Genomic DNA, 19,402 nt, shown 5'->3' with positions numbered 1-19,402 from the left:
TATAATATTAATACAGCATATGATCAGTAATTTACCCAACAAAAACTACTATAGGAGCGAAATCCGTATGACCTATTTATTTACATGCTTGCAGAGAGAGCCTTACCAAAACAAAGTTACAGGGTTGCTATTTTTCATGTTTTCTGGGTTGGTAGAAGCACTGGGGACCTGATTATAGCACTTAAACATGGAAAAAGTCTGATTTTCATGGAATGTCCCCTTTAAGTCAAGCAGCATTGTTGTAGGTAGGCTTAAAGTTACGTGAAATGGAGACGAGCAACAGTCTCTGTATTCCTCATCGACTATTTAACGCAAATATAAACACTGTAGTAATTTATTGAAAACCCCGCCTACTGTGGTCTGGCCATCAGAGCACAAATCGCTTGGCTGCGCGGAACCCAGCAGCGAGCGCAGCGCACACCGCATCCTATGTGAAAGCCGCATAAGTTTACAGACTTTCAACCCACTTTCTATTGTTACAATGTCTGTAATATATGTAAATTAACAATATTTGGATGATGCAAAACACACCAGTTTGCATTGTCCAGCAGAGTATTGTGGACAAACAAATGGGAATATAAAAGCGTAAACGTTGTCCATTCAAATATTATTATTTATTGTAAAAACTATGAGGCAGTGATTACAATATGGCAGTTTTTTAAGTCCATCTATAGTTGCCATCATATGAAGTCTTTGGGGGCATTGGCATCATCTGAAGTCTTCACATGTGAGGCTGGATCCATACTTGTGCTTCTGTAACCTATATTGGGTATCCCGATATAGAAACAGGAAAGCAAAAGCAGAAGGGTTAGCAGAGCTGCTGTTCATATTATTTCAAGCAAAAAATTAACTTTCATTACTTGAGAAGTGAACAATAAGAGGTGTTTTATGTGAACGCTTGGCTAAAAGATAGGATTTTTTCTAGATTCACACTGGGAGAGTTTAAGAGTTGTAAGGCTGAAAATAAGGGTGCACTCTGGGAAAACAGGAATTAATGGCACAACCCCTATTCCCAGATCTACCATCTGCATTCCTGTGCTCACTGACTATTGGCAGAGTTGTTTGTCAAGTACAGTGGGGGTTAAAGGTGGTCTTTTAATCGTCAGTTTGAATGTATCATGTTGGGTTTGGTCACATGGTCAAGGGAAGGGATAATGTTAGGGTATGCTCAGCCTTTCTGCTTTTTCCATTCCATTTTTCCATTTTTGGGCTGGTCTCCATGAGCTCTGCTCTTCTGTTCATTCTCTATGGTCTTTTTCTTGCCATTAAGGGGGCGTGCACACCAAAGCTTTTACGCCCACAGCCGGCGCATGTTTTCAATTGTTTCCAATGGAAGCTCCATGTTTTTCAAATAAGCCAGCAGCTAGCAGTTTTTCCGCGCTTAGGGATTCAGCACACCAAAACTTTTAAACGCGGGTGAAAAAGCCTGGACAACGTCTAATGCCAGCTGTTTTTCAGCTGAGTGCTAGCTTTCTTCAGCTAAGCGCTTTGGTAGCTCTGATACGTCAGCTGTGAGACGGTTGGTTGCTGTGATACTTGTCCCGCCCCACCTCCACTGTGATTTGACGGCCGCGTGAGAACTGACATTGACGAGCGGAGCTTTTCTTCCAAAGTTGAACATTTTTCAACTCTCGGTGCTGAGCGCGGAAAAACCGCTGGGCGCCGGTTTTCAGCGCGGAAGAAAACCTAGCTGTTGGCTTATTTGAAAAACGCAGAGTTTTCATTGAAATGAATTGAAAACATGCGCCGGCCACGGGCGTAAAAGCATTGGTGTGCACGCCCCCTGATACTTCAGCTGTGAGACGGTTGGTTGCTGTGATACTTGTCCCCACCCCTCCTCCACTATGATTGGACGGCCGTGTAAGAACTGACATTGACGAGCGGGGCTTTTCATCCAAAGTTGAACATTTTTCAACTCTCGGCACTCAGCGCTGAGCGTGGAAAAACCGCCGGGCACCAGTTTTTCAGCGCGGAAGAAAACCGCTAGCTGCTGGCTTATTTGAAAAACGCTGAGCTTCCATGCGTAAAAGCTTTGGTGTGCACGCCCCCTTAGCGCTGAGCTCCGACAGTTGAAAAACATTCAACTTTGGGTGAAAAGCTCCACTCATCATTGGCAGTTCTCACACGGCTGTCCGATTACAGTGGAGGAGGCGCGGGGCATTACAACAGCAACCAACCGACTCACAGCTAAAGTATCACAGCTACCAAAGCGCTCAGCTAAAGAAACAGCTGGCATTCGCCGTTGTCCAGGCGTTTTCAGCCGTGTTTAAAAGTTTTGGTGTGCACAACCCCTTAGGGGGCATGGACACCAAAGTTTTACGCCCGCGGCCGGCGCAGATTTTTAATTGATTTAATGGAAACTCTGCGTTTTTAAAATAAGCCGGCGCTCAGCGTTTTTCCGCGCTGAACGTCAAGAGTTGAAAGAGATTCAACTTTGGGTGGAAAGCTCCGATCGTCAATGTCAGTTCTCACACAGCCGTCTAATCACAGTGGAGGAGGGGCGGGGACAAGTATCACAACAACCAACTGGCTCACAGCTCAAGTGTCAGAGCTAAAAAGTGCTCGGCGTTTAAAAGTTTAGGTTTACACAACCCCTTAGCCAAGATTTTAGTTCAATGCTGGTGACTCTCTTTCTTCTAAACTTTCTTTCTTTCTCTGTTCTCTATTGGAAACAGTAAATTGTGCATGTATTATTTAAATTTTGATGCATTTATACCAAAACAATTTCAATTGTAACCATAAGTCAGTACTGTTATTAAACATTTTCATTTATAAATCTCTTGTTTAGTTTGATTTAATGTTAATACCTAATGTTACCTATTGCAATACAATATATTTATATTCTAGCAATGCACTTGTCACACGGTGACGATTACATGGGGCGGAACCAAAACTCTAGAAGATTGGTTCCGCCCGGGGTTGAGTTCCACCCGGCGGGATAAGCAGAAATACAGGAACTTCCGGGAAAATGCCGCGAGCAAAATCAAGCCGATTGAACACAGGTGTGGCAAATAAACGCAGCGATCAAGGATTGGAGAACTTAAGGAAGCGAAGGAGTATAAAGAGGACACAAAAACCAGCCAGTAGGGGTTGTTGTTGTTTGGTTGCAGTCGGTACGTGAGTTCCGGTGGTGAAGTGGATATTGTGCTGCTGTGGCGTGGAAACGGAGGACTATACGAGACGCTGGTTGGAAACGGAGGAAGAGGATAATAGCGTGGCTGAGTATATTGGAAGTCTTTGATATTGTGAGAGTATTGACATGCATATCTTCAGTGTGATAGTCGGATGAGTACGACTGGATTACGTGCAGTGTAAAGGAAACCAGCTAGTGTGGATATCGCGGAGATAAAGAGAGGAAGTGTGATAACTTACCGTGAGTACAAGGAATATACAGCTGGATGTGCCCTATCACGGAGCAGAGTGGTGGGTGAGCCGGCAGCGTAGCATTGCCAGGAAGGAAGATCTTTGCAACAGCTACATTTAACCACCAGCTTTCCCCTACTACAACGCCCCGCAGGTTCTCAGCCGGCTCCGGGAAGATCATGGCCTGACCTTACTTTGTGTCACTTGAAGTGTGTCGTGGGTGAGTCTTGACTTTGCTGAGTGTGTGTGTACACTTGATGTCTTGCAGTGCAGTGCTGTGTATCTGTTGTCAGGAGCCATTATAGAGAGTCGGTCGTGAGAGAAGACGCCGTGCGGTGGGTGAAGTGCTTTTAAAATTATATGCTGTCCAACGATACAGTGTGGAGCCGGTGGTGGATTGCACAGAAGATCCAGACCTTTGCGTGAGTAGAATTTCAGAGTGCTAGTGCATATGTGAGGAACAAGTACACTGTTGTGGAAGCCTAGTGTGCAGTAACTTGCCTGTCGCAGAGCCTCTTCAAAGGTGCGCCCCTGTCCAGATCTCTGGAGCTACACGTACGGAGAGGAGAGGGCAGCGTTCGGCTCGACGGTGACAGTACTGAATCCCCCGGTCGTAACAGAGGCCTTGGAGGCAAAGACCACGAGTAAACATCTTACCACGGGAGGTCTGTGAGTAATCCCATCCACTGTATACACGTTAGGCCATCACAAGCCACCAATAGCCACGAGCTTTCTAAAGAAGGAGACCACGAGTCAGTTACCTGAGGAATACCTACCGTATCCACTGCTACCAGCCACCTGTAAGAGAGAAAAGTCACAGTGAGTTGTGAAAGTGTTGATTCTGTGTTTCAGCTACGAGCCTTCTAAAGAAGGAGACCACAAGTCAGTTACCTGAGAAATATCTACCGTATCCACTGCTACCAGCCACCTGTAAGAGAGAAAAGCCACAGTGAGTTGTGAAAGTGTTGATTCTGTGTTTCAGCTACGAGCCTTCTAAAGAAGGAGACCACAAGTCAGTTACCTGAGAAATACCTACCGTATCCACTGCTACCAGCCACCTGTAAGAGAGAAAAGTCACAGTGAGTTGTGAAAGTGTTGATTCTGTGTTTCAGCTACGAGCCTTCTAAAGAAGGAGACCACAAGTCAGTTACCTGAGAAATACCTACCGTATCCACTGCTACCAGCCACCTGTAAGAGAGAAAAGTCACAGTGAGTTGTGAAAGTGTTGATTCTGTGTTTCAGCTACGAGCCTTCTAAAGAAGGAGACCACGAGTCAGTTACCTGAGAAATACCTACCGTATCCACTGCTACCAGCCACCTGTAAGAGAGAAAAGCCACAGTGAGTTGTGAAAGTGTTGATTCTGTGTTCCAGCTACGAGTCTTCTAAAGAAGGAGACCACAAGTCAGTTACCTGAGAAATACCTACCGAATCCACTGCTACCAGCCACCTGTAAGAGAGAAAAGTCACAGTGAGTTGTGAAAGTGTTGATTCTGTGTTTCAGCTACGAGCCTTCTAAAGAAGGAGACCACAAGTCAGTTACCTGAGAAATACCTACCGTATCCACTGCTACCAGCCACCTGTAAGAGAGAAAAGCCACAGTGAGTTGTGAAAGTGTTGATTCTGTGTTTCAGCTACGAGCCTTCTAAAGAAGGAGACCACAAGTCAGTTACCTGAGAAGTACCTACCGTATCCACCGCTACCAGCCATCTGTAAGAGAGGAAAAGTCGTAGTTAACAGTGCACAGTACGTACCCGGTGAACAAGGAGACGACGAGTCAGTTATCTGAGAAATACCTACTGCACATGGATTAAAGTTCTCCGTCGTAGCGACGGATTTCCGTCGATTGCAGCGAGTCTACGACGGATTTCCGTCAGTTGCAAAATTATTAAATTAACTTTTCATAAAGACGCTGTGTATTCACCTTGTTAAGTGGAATGTGATCAAAGCCTGGAGTGGAACGAAATCACGTTCCTCTCTCCACAGTCCACTGTAAGCGTTCTGTAATCACTACGCACAAGATCCACTCCGGGTTTTCTGGCTGTATCTCACGTTAAGCTGAGGTAAAACTTAATTTCTGCTAGCATGGACATACTTGTAATGCAGGAAGGATCCGATGTTTTGGACATCGATAAAGGTGTATAAGACCAATGGAGATTAACTTGGCTTAGCGAAATGAGGAAGATTGGCAAGCCTTTCAGTTCGTGGGCTAAGAAAATCAAACAGCCAGGTAATTTACGTGTCTTTGCACAGTAAGCCTAGGGTCCTGTATTTTGGGGGTAATTAATTTGTCTCATACGTGATCGTTTTTGACTGCTACGCTGATTTAACCAGTGGCTAATACAACGAGTTTGTTAAACTCATGGGTAAACTTCACGTGGCGCCACAAGAACCAAGAGGCAGTCAGATGACATCAGAATCCCGTGAGAGTGAACCGAGAACTCATTAGACGAGACTGCTTCCGAAATGCTCTCGCAGAACTTTGATGTCACCCACCTGTCAGTTCTTGCAGTTGCATGTGCGCGTGGTCAGGAAATCTTGATGTTTGTACATGTATCCGCATTCAAAAACAAGTGATTTTAAATTGAAACAATAACAACAGTCTTTACAGGAAACTACACTAACCTTTTCCACTGGTGGCACTTGCGCTACCAACTTTTTCAGTTACTGGCGCAAAATATGATTTGGTCGCACATATTTTTTTCAAGTTATATTAAGGCGCTCTGGATAATAATGAACAATAATGAAACTGTATTGCATACAGATATGCTTTTTATTTTACTTGCCATCTTTTCCACATGCCGCCTTGTTTTCTTAAACGTTGCAGTGTTTCCCACAGATCTGAAATTTACTTGTGGTGGTAGCCGGTGAAAAGGGCAATTATTACCCACTGACAAATAATGGTCTACTATACATGTGACGAAGAACTAATAATGTGTGACACAACACAATACTTTGATTTATTGAAAATTAATATTAATTTCACATTATATTTCATCAATCTAACCACCCCAAACTTTCTTTGCCATTAACAAAGCTGACACTGTTTGTCAAAGCACCACGAAAACACCTACTGTTTTTGCACTGATATAAGAAGCAATTAGACCCCTTTTATCAAACTCAATATAATACAATACTATGTATAGTATATTAATAGACAGTGCAGGTCTATATATTATAAATGTGACTGATGTTATGACTGATGTTATAATGGTAATAATTTCTATTAGATAGGCACTTTTACTGCTTCTGTTCTATCTTTCTATTTCTCTCTTGCCGATTTAAAAAGCTTAATCCACTCATTATTTCAGATTTAAAAATCTACTTGCTGTCCCGGTGACAGACTTTACATTGCTTTGCTCGTTCAGTGCAATTGTCTTGACATTAGCATTGCTTTTTGCTACAATCTCTGTCTAAACTCAATATGGATATGGTTTTAGAAAAGATATGGTTTATTAATAATAAGATTATTAAAAAAATGTGAGAAAGAAAAATGCTGCGCGTGGTCGTAACAAGAACCATCGCCATAGAAACCGGAGGCACGCTAAAACTGCACTCGAGCTTTAGCGCGGTAGCGCTCATGGCCGTTTTCCGATCAACTCGGGTTATAAACACAACATTAATCAGACTTGGGACCCAAAGTAATTAAACTAGGACCTAACCGGACCCGACAGACCATTTAAAATATAAACCCGGAACCATACGGGTCCCGCGTCGTCAGTGAAGAAAGACCTCTGCTCAAGTTCAGAAACATGGAAGACACTGACTGCGCTTGCGTCATGTCGCACCTAATTCATTGAGAAACAGCTGAGCACGCAAACGCACACTGATAGGGAGAGACACGACGTGCTTTCACGTAAAATGAAGCCAACGTGTTTGTCTTGTTCTTCGTTATATTATAACGATGTTGCACTGGACGTGCAGTTTGAAATAAGGAGACGTACAGAGAGTACTGAATAAACTTGGAGCTTTACTGACAAACGTGCAGCAGTATTTACATGTGACATACGACTGCCGCCAAGCGACCAGTCTCTTCACTACTTCCGTCATGCCGTAAATCAGTGTCGTAAATATTCAGTTCTTACATGAATATTACATCCCCTTTCTTTTAATAAAAACAAAGAAAACATTATTTATATAAATTATATACAGCATACATACTCCAAACATTACTATAACATAAACACAGAGTTTGCTGCATTTCACGAAACATCTCAACATTTCTGACACTTCATGTATCACATCATGCAACTGAATTGAACTTTCAACATGTCTGAAAAAAATGTCTGCAATTTTTTTAGACAGCTCATACCAGATCTTAGGTTCCTTTTCTCATAGGGGCAGCGATCCGCCTACACCCCAGACGAATCACAAATCACAAGTCAAGAATTGCTCTAGGTCGTACTGCTCGACCTGATCTGGTATGATATTGTATGGGCTGGATTTCACTGTCACTTGAACGTTGTGTTGATACTTCAGGGCATACCTGAGGTATAGATGAAGCTTCGCTGTTTTGCTTTTCCTTTATGTTTTCAGAAACGGCAGCGTTCTCCACAGGCTCTGTGGAAGCTTTTGTGTGGAGGAGATGACGACGGTTTCTGCGATACATCCGACCGTCTGGGGTACAAACATGGTAGGATCTTTGAGAATTGGCAGGGTGGACAACAACAGCTGGCCTCCATAGGCCATGCTCCTGCATGCGAACAGACTGTCCAGTGTAAAGCTGTGATAGCGGACGAGTCGAACGATCATAGTACTTCTTCTGACGCCGCTGCTGTTCCACTCTTCTGGAGCGTGCCTCTGTGAAACTGACGGTTTTAGGCAGAAGCTGCTTGTTGGTGTTTGGCAGAATGGAACGCAGCCTGCGACTCATGAGGAGCTGGGCAGGCGATTTGAAGTTGTCGACAGGTGTGTTCCTATATTCCAGTAAACTAATATAGGGATCTCTTCGGTCCATCCTGGATTTTGTCAGGATCGATTTTGTGATCTGCACTCTGTCTTCTCAGCCAAGCCATTACTCTGGGGGTAGTGGGGACTGGTGGTGGTGTGTGTGAAACCCCATGTCTTGGCAAAGTCCTCAAACTCCTTGCCTCGAAATTGTGGACCGTTGTCGGAGACGACTTTCTCTGGAATGCCGTGTCTCGCGAAAATGGCTTTGAGTTTGCTGATGACGGTAGCGGCTGTTGTGGTGTGAAGTTTGTCCAGTTCGAAAAAACGGCTATAATAGTCTACTGTAACCATGTATTCCTCGTTGTTCCAGGTAAGGAGGTCGGAGGCTATCACCTGCCATGGTCTGGTTGGTATCTCGTGGGAAATCATGGGCTCCTTGGTGTTTGAGCAACGTCGCTCCAGGCAAGTATCACATCTCTCAATCATGCGCTCTATCTGTTTGCACATTCCTGGCCAGAATAACACATCTCGTGCTCTTTGCTTTGATTTTTCTATGCCCATGTGACCGATGTGAATGCGTGTGAGCATGTCTTCTCTAAGTGAGGTGGGTATGACTATCTTCTCACCTTTAAGAATTATTCCATTTGTCAGTGACAGTTCATCTCGAAAATTCCAGAAGTCACTGATGTCTGCGGGGCATTTTCTCCTTTCCCCAGGCCATCCATCCAGAATCGCCTGTCTAAGCTGGACAAGCTGGCTGTCTGACTCAGTCTCAGCACGGATCTGTAGGAGCTTTTCATCACTGACAGGTAAGCTTTTGTAAACCATGTGAACTTGCATGTCCATTCCTTCGCTCAGGTTGTCGTGCTCTGTCTCGATGAACTTCCTGGAGAGAGGGTCCGCCACCGGAATCTCCTTTCCTGGCCGGTGTATGATGGTGATATCGTATTTCTGGAGCTGTAAGATCATTCTTTGGAGTCGCGGCGGAGCTGCAGCTAGTGGTTTTTTCATCACTGATTCAAGTGGCTTGTGATCAGACTCCACTATGACATTTCGGCCATATACGTACCGATGAAAGCGCTTACAGCCGAATAAGACCGCATAGAGCTCCTTCTCTATAGCATAGCTAACTTCACAGTCAGTCAGTGACCTTGACGCATAGCTGAGTGGCTTCCCGTCCTGCAGCAGAACTGCACCGAGACCGTATTTCGATCCGTCCACCTGAAGGTGCAGATCTTTCTGTGGGTCATAGAATGCACGAACTGGTCCCGGTTCTGTAGTTATGAGATCTTTCATTTTTTTGAATGCTGCATCGTGCTGGGAATCCCATATGAACTCGCTGGACTGTTTGAGGAGCTGCCGAAGCGGTGCATTAATGTCCGATAAGCAGGGTGCAAACTTGGACAGGTAATTTACCATTCCCAGGACTGTTTCGAGTTCCGCTTTATTCTTTGGTGGCTCCATGTGCTTGATCGCTGAAACCTTTTCAGGGTCTGGCTTGACTCCTTCAGCAGATAAGCAGTGACCGAAATAGCGAACTTCAGTAGCACTCACAATACTTTTCTCAGGGTTGAGCTTTATGCCTTTCTTGCGAGACCTTTGCAACATTGCGTGTAAATTGTCGTCATGTTCCTTTTGGGTTCGTCCGTAAACCAGAATATCATCGACGATCGCAACAACACCACAGTGTTGATGGCTCAGAGCACGTTATAAAACGTATTTTTAAAATCCACATTTCTGTTTTAATAAATGCTTATAGCAAATCATAGCATATTGTCTAAAACATTAGGTAGCACATTTGCGACCCATTAAAAATTAGGGTCGCAACGGCAGTTCAAAAGGTCGCATATGCGACCATTTTGGTCGCAGTGTAGCTCCCTGCATCTGGACTCTAATTGGATCTATAAGATAGTTAGGATATGACTGTAATATGCTGCGATATTAAAGAGAAAGCAGACAGACACCCTCATTGCAGGGTTACTTAGTTTACAGCTAACTTCCGGGTGTGCGTGGAAACCCCATACATAAACAAGTGGGCGTGGCTTAACGTGCCCATCACTCAGCACATCTATTACATTCCTTCACCTTAAGAATTAAACATAATCCCTCCTGCAGTGTGTGCAAACCTCTGTAACTGCAAACAAAGCCTTCTGTACCAAATATTAACATTGATTTTCTCAGGTGTTCAAATACTTATTGTCTTCACTGTATATAAATATGCAAATAGTCCCAGCCTCCACTCTTTCGCACCACCTCAGACAATCCAGCCAAATCAAATGGCAAAAAGTGAAAAATTTATTTTCTGGGATGCACATTGACAAACAATTAACACTTAAAGAATAAAACAAATTATTGTAGAAACTTTGGTCTATGCAATAAGGATGCAGCATTTGAAAAAAAAAAGGTTTTACTTAGTTGGTCAAGGCAATGAGGCCATTTGTATAAGACATACATTAACAAATGTTTTATCATTTCAAAAAAACATCGATACATTTAATCTCAAAATTCAATTAATGAAACACACACACACGTATAACAATAAAATAAAAGACATATACATAAAAGCATTTGGTAAAAAATGTAGAAAAGTTGTTTTGTGGGAGGAATGTTATGCTTCTCTTGTATTTCTGTCAGATTTGGCAACTAGTAATCGGGGTCTGTCTCCTGATGTCTGAATGAGCTCCCTGCCACTGCAAACACACAAACAAAATACATTACAGTGATTTTATTGACACAGAAAATATAACAATAGTGCTTTATAAATGACTAAGAGTTACAATAATACTTATTAACAAATTGTCAAATCCTAATGCATCACTTGTGCTTTCCTGGTAGAGCATTACACACTGTCAGAAATTAAGGTACAAAACTGTACCTGGCTCAATCTATTTGTCATTTTACTCACGTTTGGTAGTCCACCCCAACCAGACTGAGTCCATTCACTGCTAGAATACGATCCCCTGGTCTCAGCCGCTGGGACAAAGCAGCAGGAGATTCCGGCATTACGGATTTGATGTATATTCCATTGACTTTAAATGGTGTTTCCTGTTTAAATAAAGATTACTGTATAATATTTATATAATATTATGACATGCCCACCAAAAATACAGTACTAAACAACGAGACAGTAAGAATTTGTTACATATTCATTACCACATATTGTCACTTTTAGTGTTTGATTTCCATAAGCAGTTTTTTGGATGCAAACTTTTAGACATAATATCCTAAAATGGCCAAGTATTTATTGATTCCAGTTTATTTAACACAAAACATCTGAAAGTGTATTTTAAAAATATTGCATATAGAGGGATGATGCAAACATTGCCTACTGATCCACTGACCTGTCCATCTACCAATGCCAGACCCAAACCACATGATCCTCTCTGCAACTCCAGCACAAACACATCTTCCTCATCACCCTCACCTTCAAAAACATATTATACACACCAAACACGTGTCACCATTTTAGCATCTTGACCTCATTATGGCTTTTTACATTCAGTGTATTTAAAAAACAAGGAAGACAAAATCCTGCTACCTTCTTGTTTGATATCAGTAAGGTATTTGGAGGTCTGATGGTGTGATATCGTCTCCTGCTGGTCTGTTTCAGGATCCATCAGCTCAAGGTTTTGCAGTGGGTTTGGTGGTGTAAGTAAAAATGGGGCCGAGCGCTCCACACTGCTGGGATGCAACCCTTTCATCTGTAACTCGAGATTTTGAAGCTTCTTTGTTAAAATAGTTTCACAAGAGCTCAAATCATTTGTTCCAGCCCAAGGAAAAACTTTCTCCGTGTGCCCAAGTTCAAGATGAGCTGTTGGATGAGCTTCCAGTTTAGTAAATTTGGCTTCTGTTGGTACAGCGGAGACGAACTGTAAAAACACAGAAATAGGCCAATTTATTATTCTGTCATTTACCATAAAGTTTTTGGCTGTGTACAAAAAAATAGCCCCCTTTACTCTCATTCACTACTCCCTAGTACATTACTTCACGAATGTTGTGCACTTAAAGTAGTGAATTTGGACACTGAAAGGATGTTTACAGGACTCCAAGTAATAAAATGGCATCTTTTGGCTGTTCATATACATTTTGGGGCTTTCAAAGTGCACGTTTTTTAAAACTAAACCATTATCATCTCCATATAAACTACAAAAAGGTGCATTTGTGAAAATGGTGACTTCATGCGTATTACGTGTTCAAACATCGCCAACTACAGGCCTGGTATGGGTAATACAACATGCTCATTTTTGTGGATCCATGTAAACAGGACTGTTTTGAAAGTTAGCCATGAATTTTTTTCTTCAAGACTGATCATAATTGTTTTAAGTGTGTTACATAGAAAGGTGGATTTGTCTAATTTAAATCCAAATAATAAGACTGATTAGCCCTAACTAATTGCTAGTTAGTCAGAATCATTCTTAAGACGCAGTCTTAACGTCACGGCCATGTTTATGCAACCGGCCACTGGTTTCAGCTAAGCCTTGTCTGTGAAATCAGTGGCCGGTTGCATAAACATAGCCGTGACGTTAAGACTGCGTCTTAAGTATGACTCTGACTAACTAGCATTTAGTTAGGGCTAATCAGTCTTATTATTTGGATTTAAATTAGACCAATCTACCTTACTATGTAACATACTTAAAACAGTTATGATCGGTCTTGAAGAAAAAAATTCATGACTAACTTTAAAGACTAGTCTTAAAGTTTTATGCAACCGGCCACAGGACTATATGTTTTTGGTCTTTTTCGAGGGCGCATGATGCAAAGCTCATAAAAACATTTATTGAGGCCATCATGTGTGTGGCTCGTCCTATCAAAATATGAGTTTGGCGCGTCATGTGAACCTGCGCATCATGCGTCATATCAAAATACATCCCTGCAGCAGATGTTTTGTAGGGGTTTATGATAAAAGAGATACTCACGTAATCTCATGTGTAATCAGAGTTTAGTGTTAAGTGAGTATTTTGTGAACGTGATCGTTTTTATTTTATCATAAATCCTTTTAACGCGTGTGCAGCAGGCACTTATTTTGACATAATGCATGATGCACAAAGGTTCACATGACACAACGAACACATATTTTGAATTTCTGCCCCTCGGAAGAGAAGTCATCAGCCACCACTGTGTGGTACATCTTTGCCATGTAATGTAAATGTACCCTGAGTATGCTAGAAGTGCTCCAGGCTCCATCTTGTGCCAAGACGCGGGAATTCATATGACACAAGCTTTAAAGTGGAAGGCTGTTGAGTGTACACTTGCTATTGCGGTGCATCATGGGATTGAATGACTCGATCATGTCCACTAAGATTTTGGACTCCACTACACACTGCTGTTCCAGAAAGGCTAATTTAGCACAAAATGTACACGTAAAGCTTTGGTTGGTGAAATGTTTCATCTAACAAAAATTAAGCTGCACGTATACCTGATGTGGTTCTGTGGAATTTGGACCAGAATCCGGGTCGGTGAGTTTTTTGATCAGCCTTTGAAAATGACTCAGCTGTTTAACTAGACCCGTTTCACTGATCGGTCTTTTTAGATCAAGAACAAAACCATCCAGAGGGAGTATGAGAGGTGGGTGCTTATCAAAACTTTCCAGGATATCAACTGCAGACAAAAAGCACAAGAAAATAATCAGTTTTAAGAAAAGCTGATGCGCTACTCATTCACCCCAACACAAGAATCACAGGAAGACGTAAACATTATGTAACAAATCTATACTATGAACTGTTTGATGTATAAAAATAAAATTATTTTTGAGTTTTTGCTTTGATAGTTATAGACAGTAGATCACTGAGAATTATTACAAACTTGATCATCATGACATTTAAAAGGTGACATTTGACAAGACTTTGTTAAGATGTCAAATAAATCTTTGGTGTCCCCAGAGTACATATGTGAAGTTTTAGCTTAAAATATCCCACAGATAATTTATTATAGCATGTTTAAATTGCAACTTTGTAGGCGTGAGCAAAAATGTGCTGTTTTGGGGTTTTTAAATGCAAATGAGCTGATGAAATGCAAACACTGATCGCCATAATGGTGGTTTGTTGAAATTGAAACTCAATTTTGCTGTCAATTATTTTCTGTCTCTCTGCACTAAATGGCAGTGCTGTGGTTGGATAGTGCAGATTAAGGGGCAGTATTATCCTCTTCTGACATCACAAGGGGAGCCAAATTTCAATGATATATTTTTTCACGTTTACAGAGAATGATTTACCAAAACTATTAAACCCAATTATAGCACTTAAACATGAAAAAAGTCAGATTTTCATGATATGTCCCCTTAAATTTACTTTTACTTTTAAATGTTTTATAAGGGAATACAATCGTTGTATGGTGTGTTCCTGGAGCCTCATCAACACTAAACATTTTGCATATATGACACAACCATCTAGTAGCAAGGTGAAATCAAATGTATTTGATTAGAGAGATATGTGTACCTTCTGTACCTTAAGGTAGTGGTTCCCAACCTGGGGTCCAAGCCCCCCCTTAGGGGGGAGCCAGAGTTCACAACGGGGTGCAGGATCCCATATGCTGTGAGCGCAATAAGATGCATATGTTCCACTAATAATTTTATAAAATATATATGAAGAGTTTCGTTGCAAAACGAGATAACCACCGTTTTGTTAATTGTTCAGAAATCGCGATTTTTGGTTCTGCATTCCAATTCATTTCAATGCAACTGCAGTTGGTTTGTTTTGATTTAAACCTTTATAACTTAAAAATACAGCTAAGTAGCACCAGAAAACAAAATAATAACATGATAACATAATAATAAACATGTTTTGACAAAAATGTAAAAAAATGGATTTATCTCGTTTTGCAACGAAACTCTTCATTTATATATATTTTTAAGTTTTTTAAAAATCATATTCTTACAATGCCAAGATAGGGTAGTTAATTTTTTTCTTGTTTGCAAATTATTTGTACTTGTCAACTCAACAGCAAAATCAAACTGAAAGATAGATATATGTACTTGGGGCGGGGGCAAGGAAAAAGTTGGCAACCACTGGGTTAAGGAACAGGGTCGAGAAACATATTTCGCAACCCTACGCTGTCTTAAACGCTAATTCTGAAATGAACATGCATTACATTCATACGGCATGCATGAGATGTGTGAAACACAGTTCATATTGTTAAGATAATATATTTATGTAATGATATGAATAATTTACTGGTTGTGAGAGCAGTGTTGGTTTCATCACTAGAGGGCGCCCATGCAGCAGGACACGAGCGTCGTGAGTTATACTCTCTCAGTATGTGGTGCAGCTGTGCTGGATTAAGTGCATTAAACTCCATCCGCAGGGCACTCCAGGACATCTACATTGACACAAACATGGAGATTTACATACTGACATAATAATACATAATAAATGTTAAGTGTTTTAATATTAACAACCTGATTTTTTATCCACATTAAACATGACATTTAGAAATGTAAGGAAAACTACACTAAAAATGATGCTCTGTGCTGGTTTTAACTCATAGTAGGTTAGTTATGGACAAACTTAACCAATGAGTTAAATCAGTGGTTCTCCAACAAGGGAGCGAAGGGGCCCAATTTTATGACACTTGTGAACCTGGACCACAAAACCAATCATAAGTTATATGGGTATTTTGTAGCAAAAGCAAAAAAACATTGTATGAGTCAAAATTATAGATTTTTTATGCCTAACACCATGAGGATATTAAGTAAAGATCACTTCCCATTAAGATATTTTGTACATTCCCTACCGTTAATATATCAAAAATGTATTTATGTTTAGTAATGTGTTGCTAAGGACAAATTTAAAGGTGATTTATTTATGTATACAATTTCTTTGCAGCCTCAGATTCCAGATTTTCAAACATTGTCCAATCCTAACAAAACCATACATGAATAGAAAGGTTATTTATTTAGCTTTCAAATCATATAGCAAATGTAAATTTCAGAAAATTAACCCCTTAAGACTGTGGTCCAGGGTCACATTTTATATTAATTTATCATAAATTCTGTGTAATTAAACCTCAGAAAAATAAGTCTACTAACCAACAGCACTATACTGTATCATTTAATATGTTTTACTTCATTAAATTCAATGATTGAGATTGTTTCATATGATGAAATTTCTTAAGGGGGGCACATGTGGAAAAGTTTGAAAGGCTCTGGGTTAAATTGATGTCCATATTTGAGTGTAAGCACCATCAATGTACAGATACTTTTTATGATAATTAAGTTACCGTATCATACTAAAAGCATTAATTCCTTGTAATTAAATGTAATATGTGACCTTGGACCACAAAACAAGTTATTTGGTGTATTTGTAGCAATTGTATGTGTCAAAATGACACATTTTCTATGCCAAAAACCATTAGGATATCAAGATCATGTGCCATGAAGATATTTTGTAAATTTCCTACTGTAAATATATCAAAAATGTATTTATTATTATTACTAATATGTGTTGCTAATTATGTTGGCTTGACAAAGCCAACATACTGTTCTTCGATCTAAGCTTATTATTATGTTGGCTTGACAAAGCCAACATACTGTTCTTCGATCTAAGCTTATTATTATTATTATTCTTCTGGTCCACACTTTTTCGAACTGTAACTCCTCCTAGAGCTTTCAAGCTACACCCACAAAACTTTACAAAACTTTTAAGACTGGTACGTAGATTTATGCTATGACTTTTCTAACTGATGGGACCTACCGAATTCCTAAACGGGGCGCTCAAACACCCCAAAATTTCCATTGACTTAACATTACGGCCAACTTTGACGGGTCATAGCTGCGAACGAGAAATTTGTAGAAACTTGTGGGTTATCACAGTTGAAGAGGCTGGTAGGCTGTGTAAGAACATACATCACATTGGGGTGTAAGCTGTACCCCTGGGGTGTAAGAGGCACCCAAATTTCCCCATTGACTTATAATGGGGCAGGAAACATGCCCATATAAGGGAATAAAAGTGTCCCAGATGGAATATCTTCATTTTAGAGTGTCGTAGAGACATGGGGGTGGGCTCATTTTACTCAGGCATCCAATCAGTCTCTCAAGATCGTCCCATAGCTATTAAGCCACGCCCCTAGCAACCATTTTTGGGCACCCTAGCAACTTATTCCATAGACTGCCATTATAAATTGCGCAGATGGATATCTTTGCAGCACAGTGTCGCAGAGACATGGGGGTGGGCTCATTTTACTCAGGCATCCAATCAGTCTCTGAGGATTCTTATCGAGGTATTAAGCCACGCCCCTAGCAACCAAATATGAGCACCCTAGCAACATAATAAACAAAGCCTTATATCTCTGGATCCGAACATCATAGAGGCATGGGGGTTGGGTCTTTTGGTCATGTTAGCCTTATGCTAGCTTCATGCTAAGTCATACTAGCTTCATGCTAGTTTTATGCTAGCTTTATGCTAATTTCATAATAAATCTTGCTAACTTCATGCTTATTCATGTTAGCATCATGCTAACTTCATGCTAATTCATGTTAGCATCATGCTAGCTTCATGCTAATTCATGTTAGTATCATGCTAGCTTCATGGTAATTCATGTTAGCATCATGCTAGCTTCATGCTAATTCATGTTAGCATCATGCTAGCTTCATGCTAGCTTCATGCTAATTCATGTTAGCATCATGCTAGCTTCATGCTAATTCATGTTAGCATCATTCTAGCTTCATGCTAATTCATGTTAGCATCATTCTAGCTTCATGCTAATTCATGTTAGCATCATTCTAACTTCATGCTAATTTATGTTAGCATCATGCTAGCTTCATGCTAATTCATGTTAGCATCATGCTAGCTTCATGTTAATTCATGTTAGCATCATGCTAGCTTCATGCTAATTCATGTTAGCATCATGCTAGCTTCATGCTAATTCATGTTAGCATCATGCTAGTTTCATGCTAATTCATGTTAGCATCATGCTAGCTTCATGCTAACTTCATGCTAATTCATGTTAGCATCATGCTAGCTTCATGCTAATCATGCTAACTTGATGCTAGCTTCATGCTAATCATGTTAGCTTCATGCTAGCTTCATGCTAATTCATGTTAGCATCATGCTAGCTTCATGCTATTTCATGTTAGCATCATGCTAGCTTCATGCTAATCATGCTAACTTGATGCTAGCTTCATGCTAATCATGTTAGCTTCATGCTAGCTTCATGCTAATTCATGTTAGCATCATGCTAGCTTCATGCTATTTCATGTTAGCATCATGCTAGCTTCATGCTATTTCATGTTAACATCATGCTAGCTTCATGCTAATCATGCTAACTTGATGCTAGCTTCATGCTAATCATGTTAGCTTCATGCTAGCTTCAGGCTAATCATGCTAGCTTCATGCTAAATCAGGCTAGCTTCATACTAAAACATACTAACAGCCAGATAGCCTACTAAACTAAACTTCTGTCAAACAGTTTTTAACGTTCAGGCCAGGCTTTGTCAAGCCAACATAAAGTTTGTCAACAAACTTTTCTATCTAGTTATTATTAGTGGTGCTTGCATTTATGCAAGGCATCACTATTACTATTGCTCAGGGATATTATTATTATTATAATAATTATTATATTTTATTCTTACATCTGCACACTTTTTCGGCACCTAACTAGTCCCGCACGGTTTGTCGTAGACCCATGAAAGAGGGCTCAAATCAACGGGCTTATTAAGGACACGACTGCTATGACTTTTATAAGCGATCGGGTGCAGGATTTCCAAAAGGGGGGCGAAAAACCACCCGAAAAATCCCATTGACTTAACATTGAGCCCAACTTTGACGAGTCATAGCTCCGCTCGAGGATTTTGTAGAAACATGTAGGTTACAACATTTGGAGAGGGTGGTAGACTCTGTAAGAACATATATCACATTGGGGTGTAAGTTGTACCCCTGGGGTGTAAGAGGCGCCCAAAAGTGCCCCAATGAAAAGTCAATGGGGGAAAATCCCATAGACTTAACATTGCAAAGACTTTGACGGGTCATAGGTACGAGCCAGGATTTTGTAGAAAGATGTGGGTTACTAAATTTGAAAAGGGTGCTAGACTCTGTCAGGATGTCCCCCACAATGGGGTGTAAGGTTACCCTAGCAACCATTTTGGGCACCCTAGCAACCTATCCCATAGACTGCCATTATAAAATGCCCCGATGGATATCTTTGCACCACAGTGTCACA

At 40.8% G+C, this 19,402-nt stretch overlaps 1 protein-coding gene across 1 annotated transcript in view; it reads right to left on the bottom strand.

Moving 5' to 3' along the window:
• Window positions 1-10,640: 10,640 nt before the first annotated feature.
• Window positions 10,641-19,402, bottom strand: part of LOC129421124 (ras-associating and dilute domain-containing protein) — a 41,400-nt gene continuing 32,638 nt past the window's right edge. The window contains exons 11-16 of the mRNA XM_055176441.2: window positions 15,421-15,565; window positions 13,668-13,849; window positions 11,790-12,120; window positions 11,593-11,675; window positions 11,157-11,296; window positions 10,641-10,941 (exon numbers count right to left, since the gene is read on the bottom strand). Coding sequence (XP_055032416.2) covers window positions 10,860-10,941; window positions 11,157-11,296; window positions 11,593-11,675; window positions 11,790-12,120; window positions 13,668-13,849; window positions 15,421-15,565 — 963 coding nt within the window. The 3' untranslated portion in view covers window positions 10,641-10,859. The remainder of the gene's footprint in view (window positions 10,942-11,156; window positions 11,297-11,592; window positions 11,676-11,789; window positions 12,121-13,667; window positions 13,850-15,420; window positions 15,566-19,402) is intronic.

Source organism: Misgurnus anguillicaudatus, chromosome 4, assembly GCF_027580225.2.
Source record: "Misgurnus anguillicaudatus chromosome 4, ASM2758022v2, whole genome shotgun sequence".
NCBI classification, from domain to species: Eukaryota; Metazoa; Chordata; class Actinopteri; order Cypriniformes; family Cobitidae; genus Misgurnus; species Misgurnus anguillicaudatus.
This window is presented reverse-complemented; position numbering and strand designations above follow the sequence as displayed.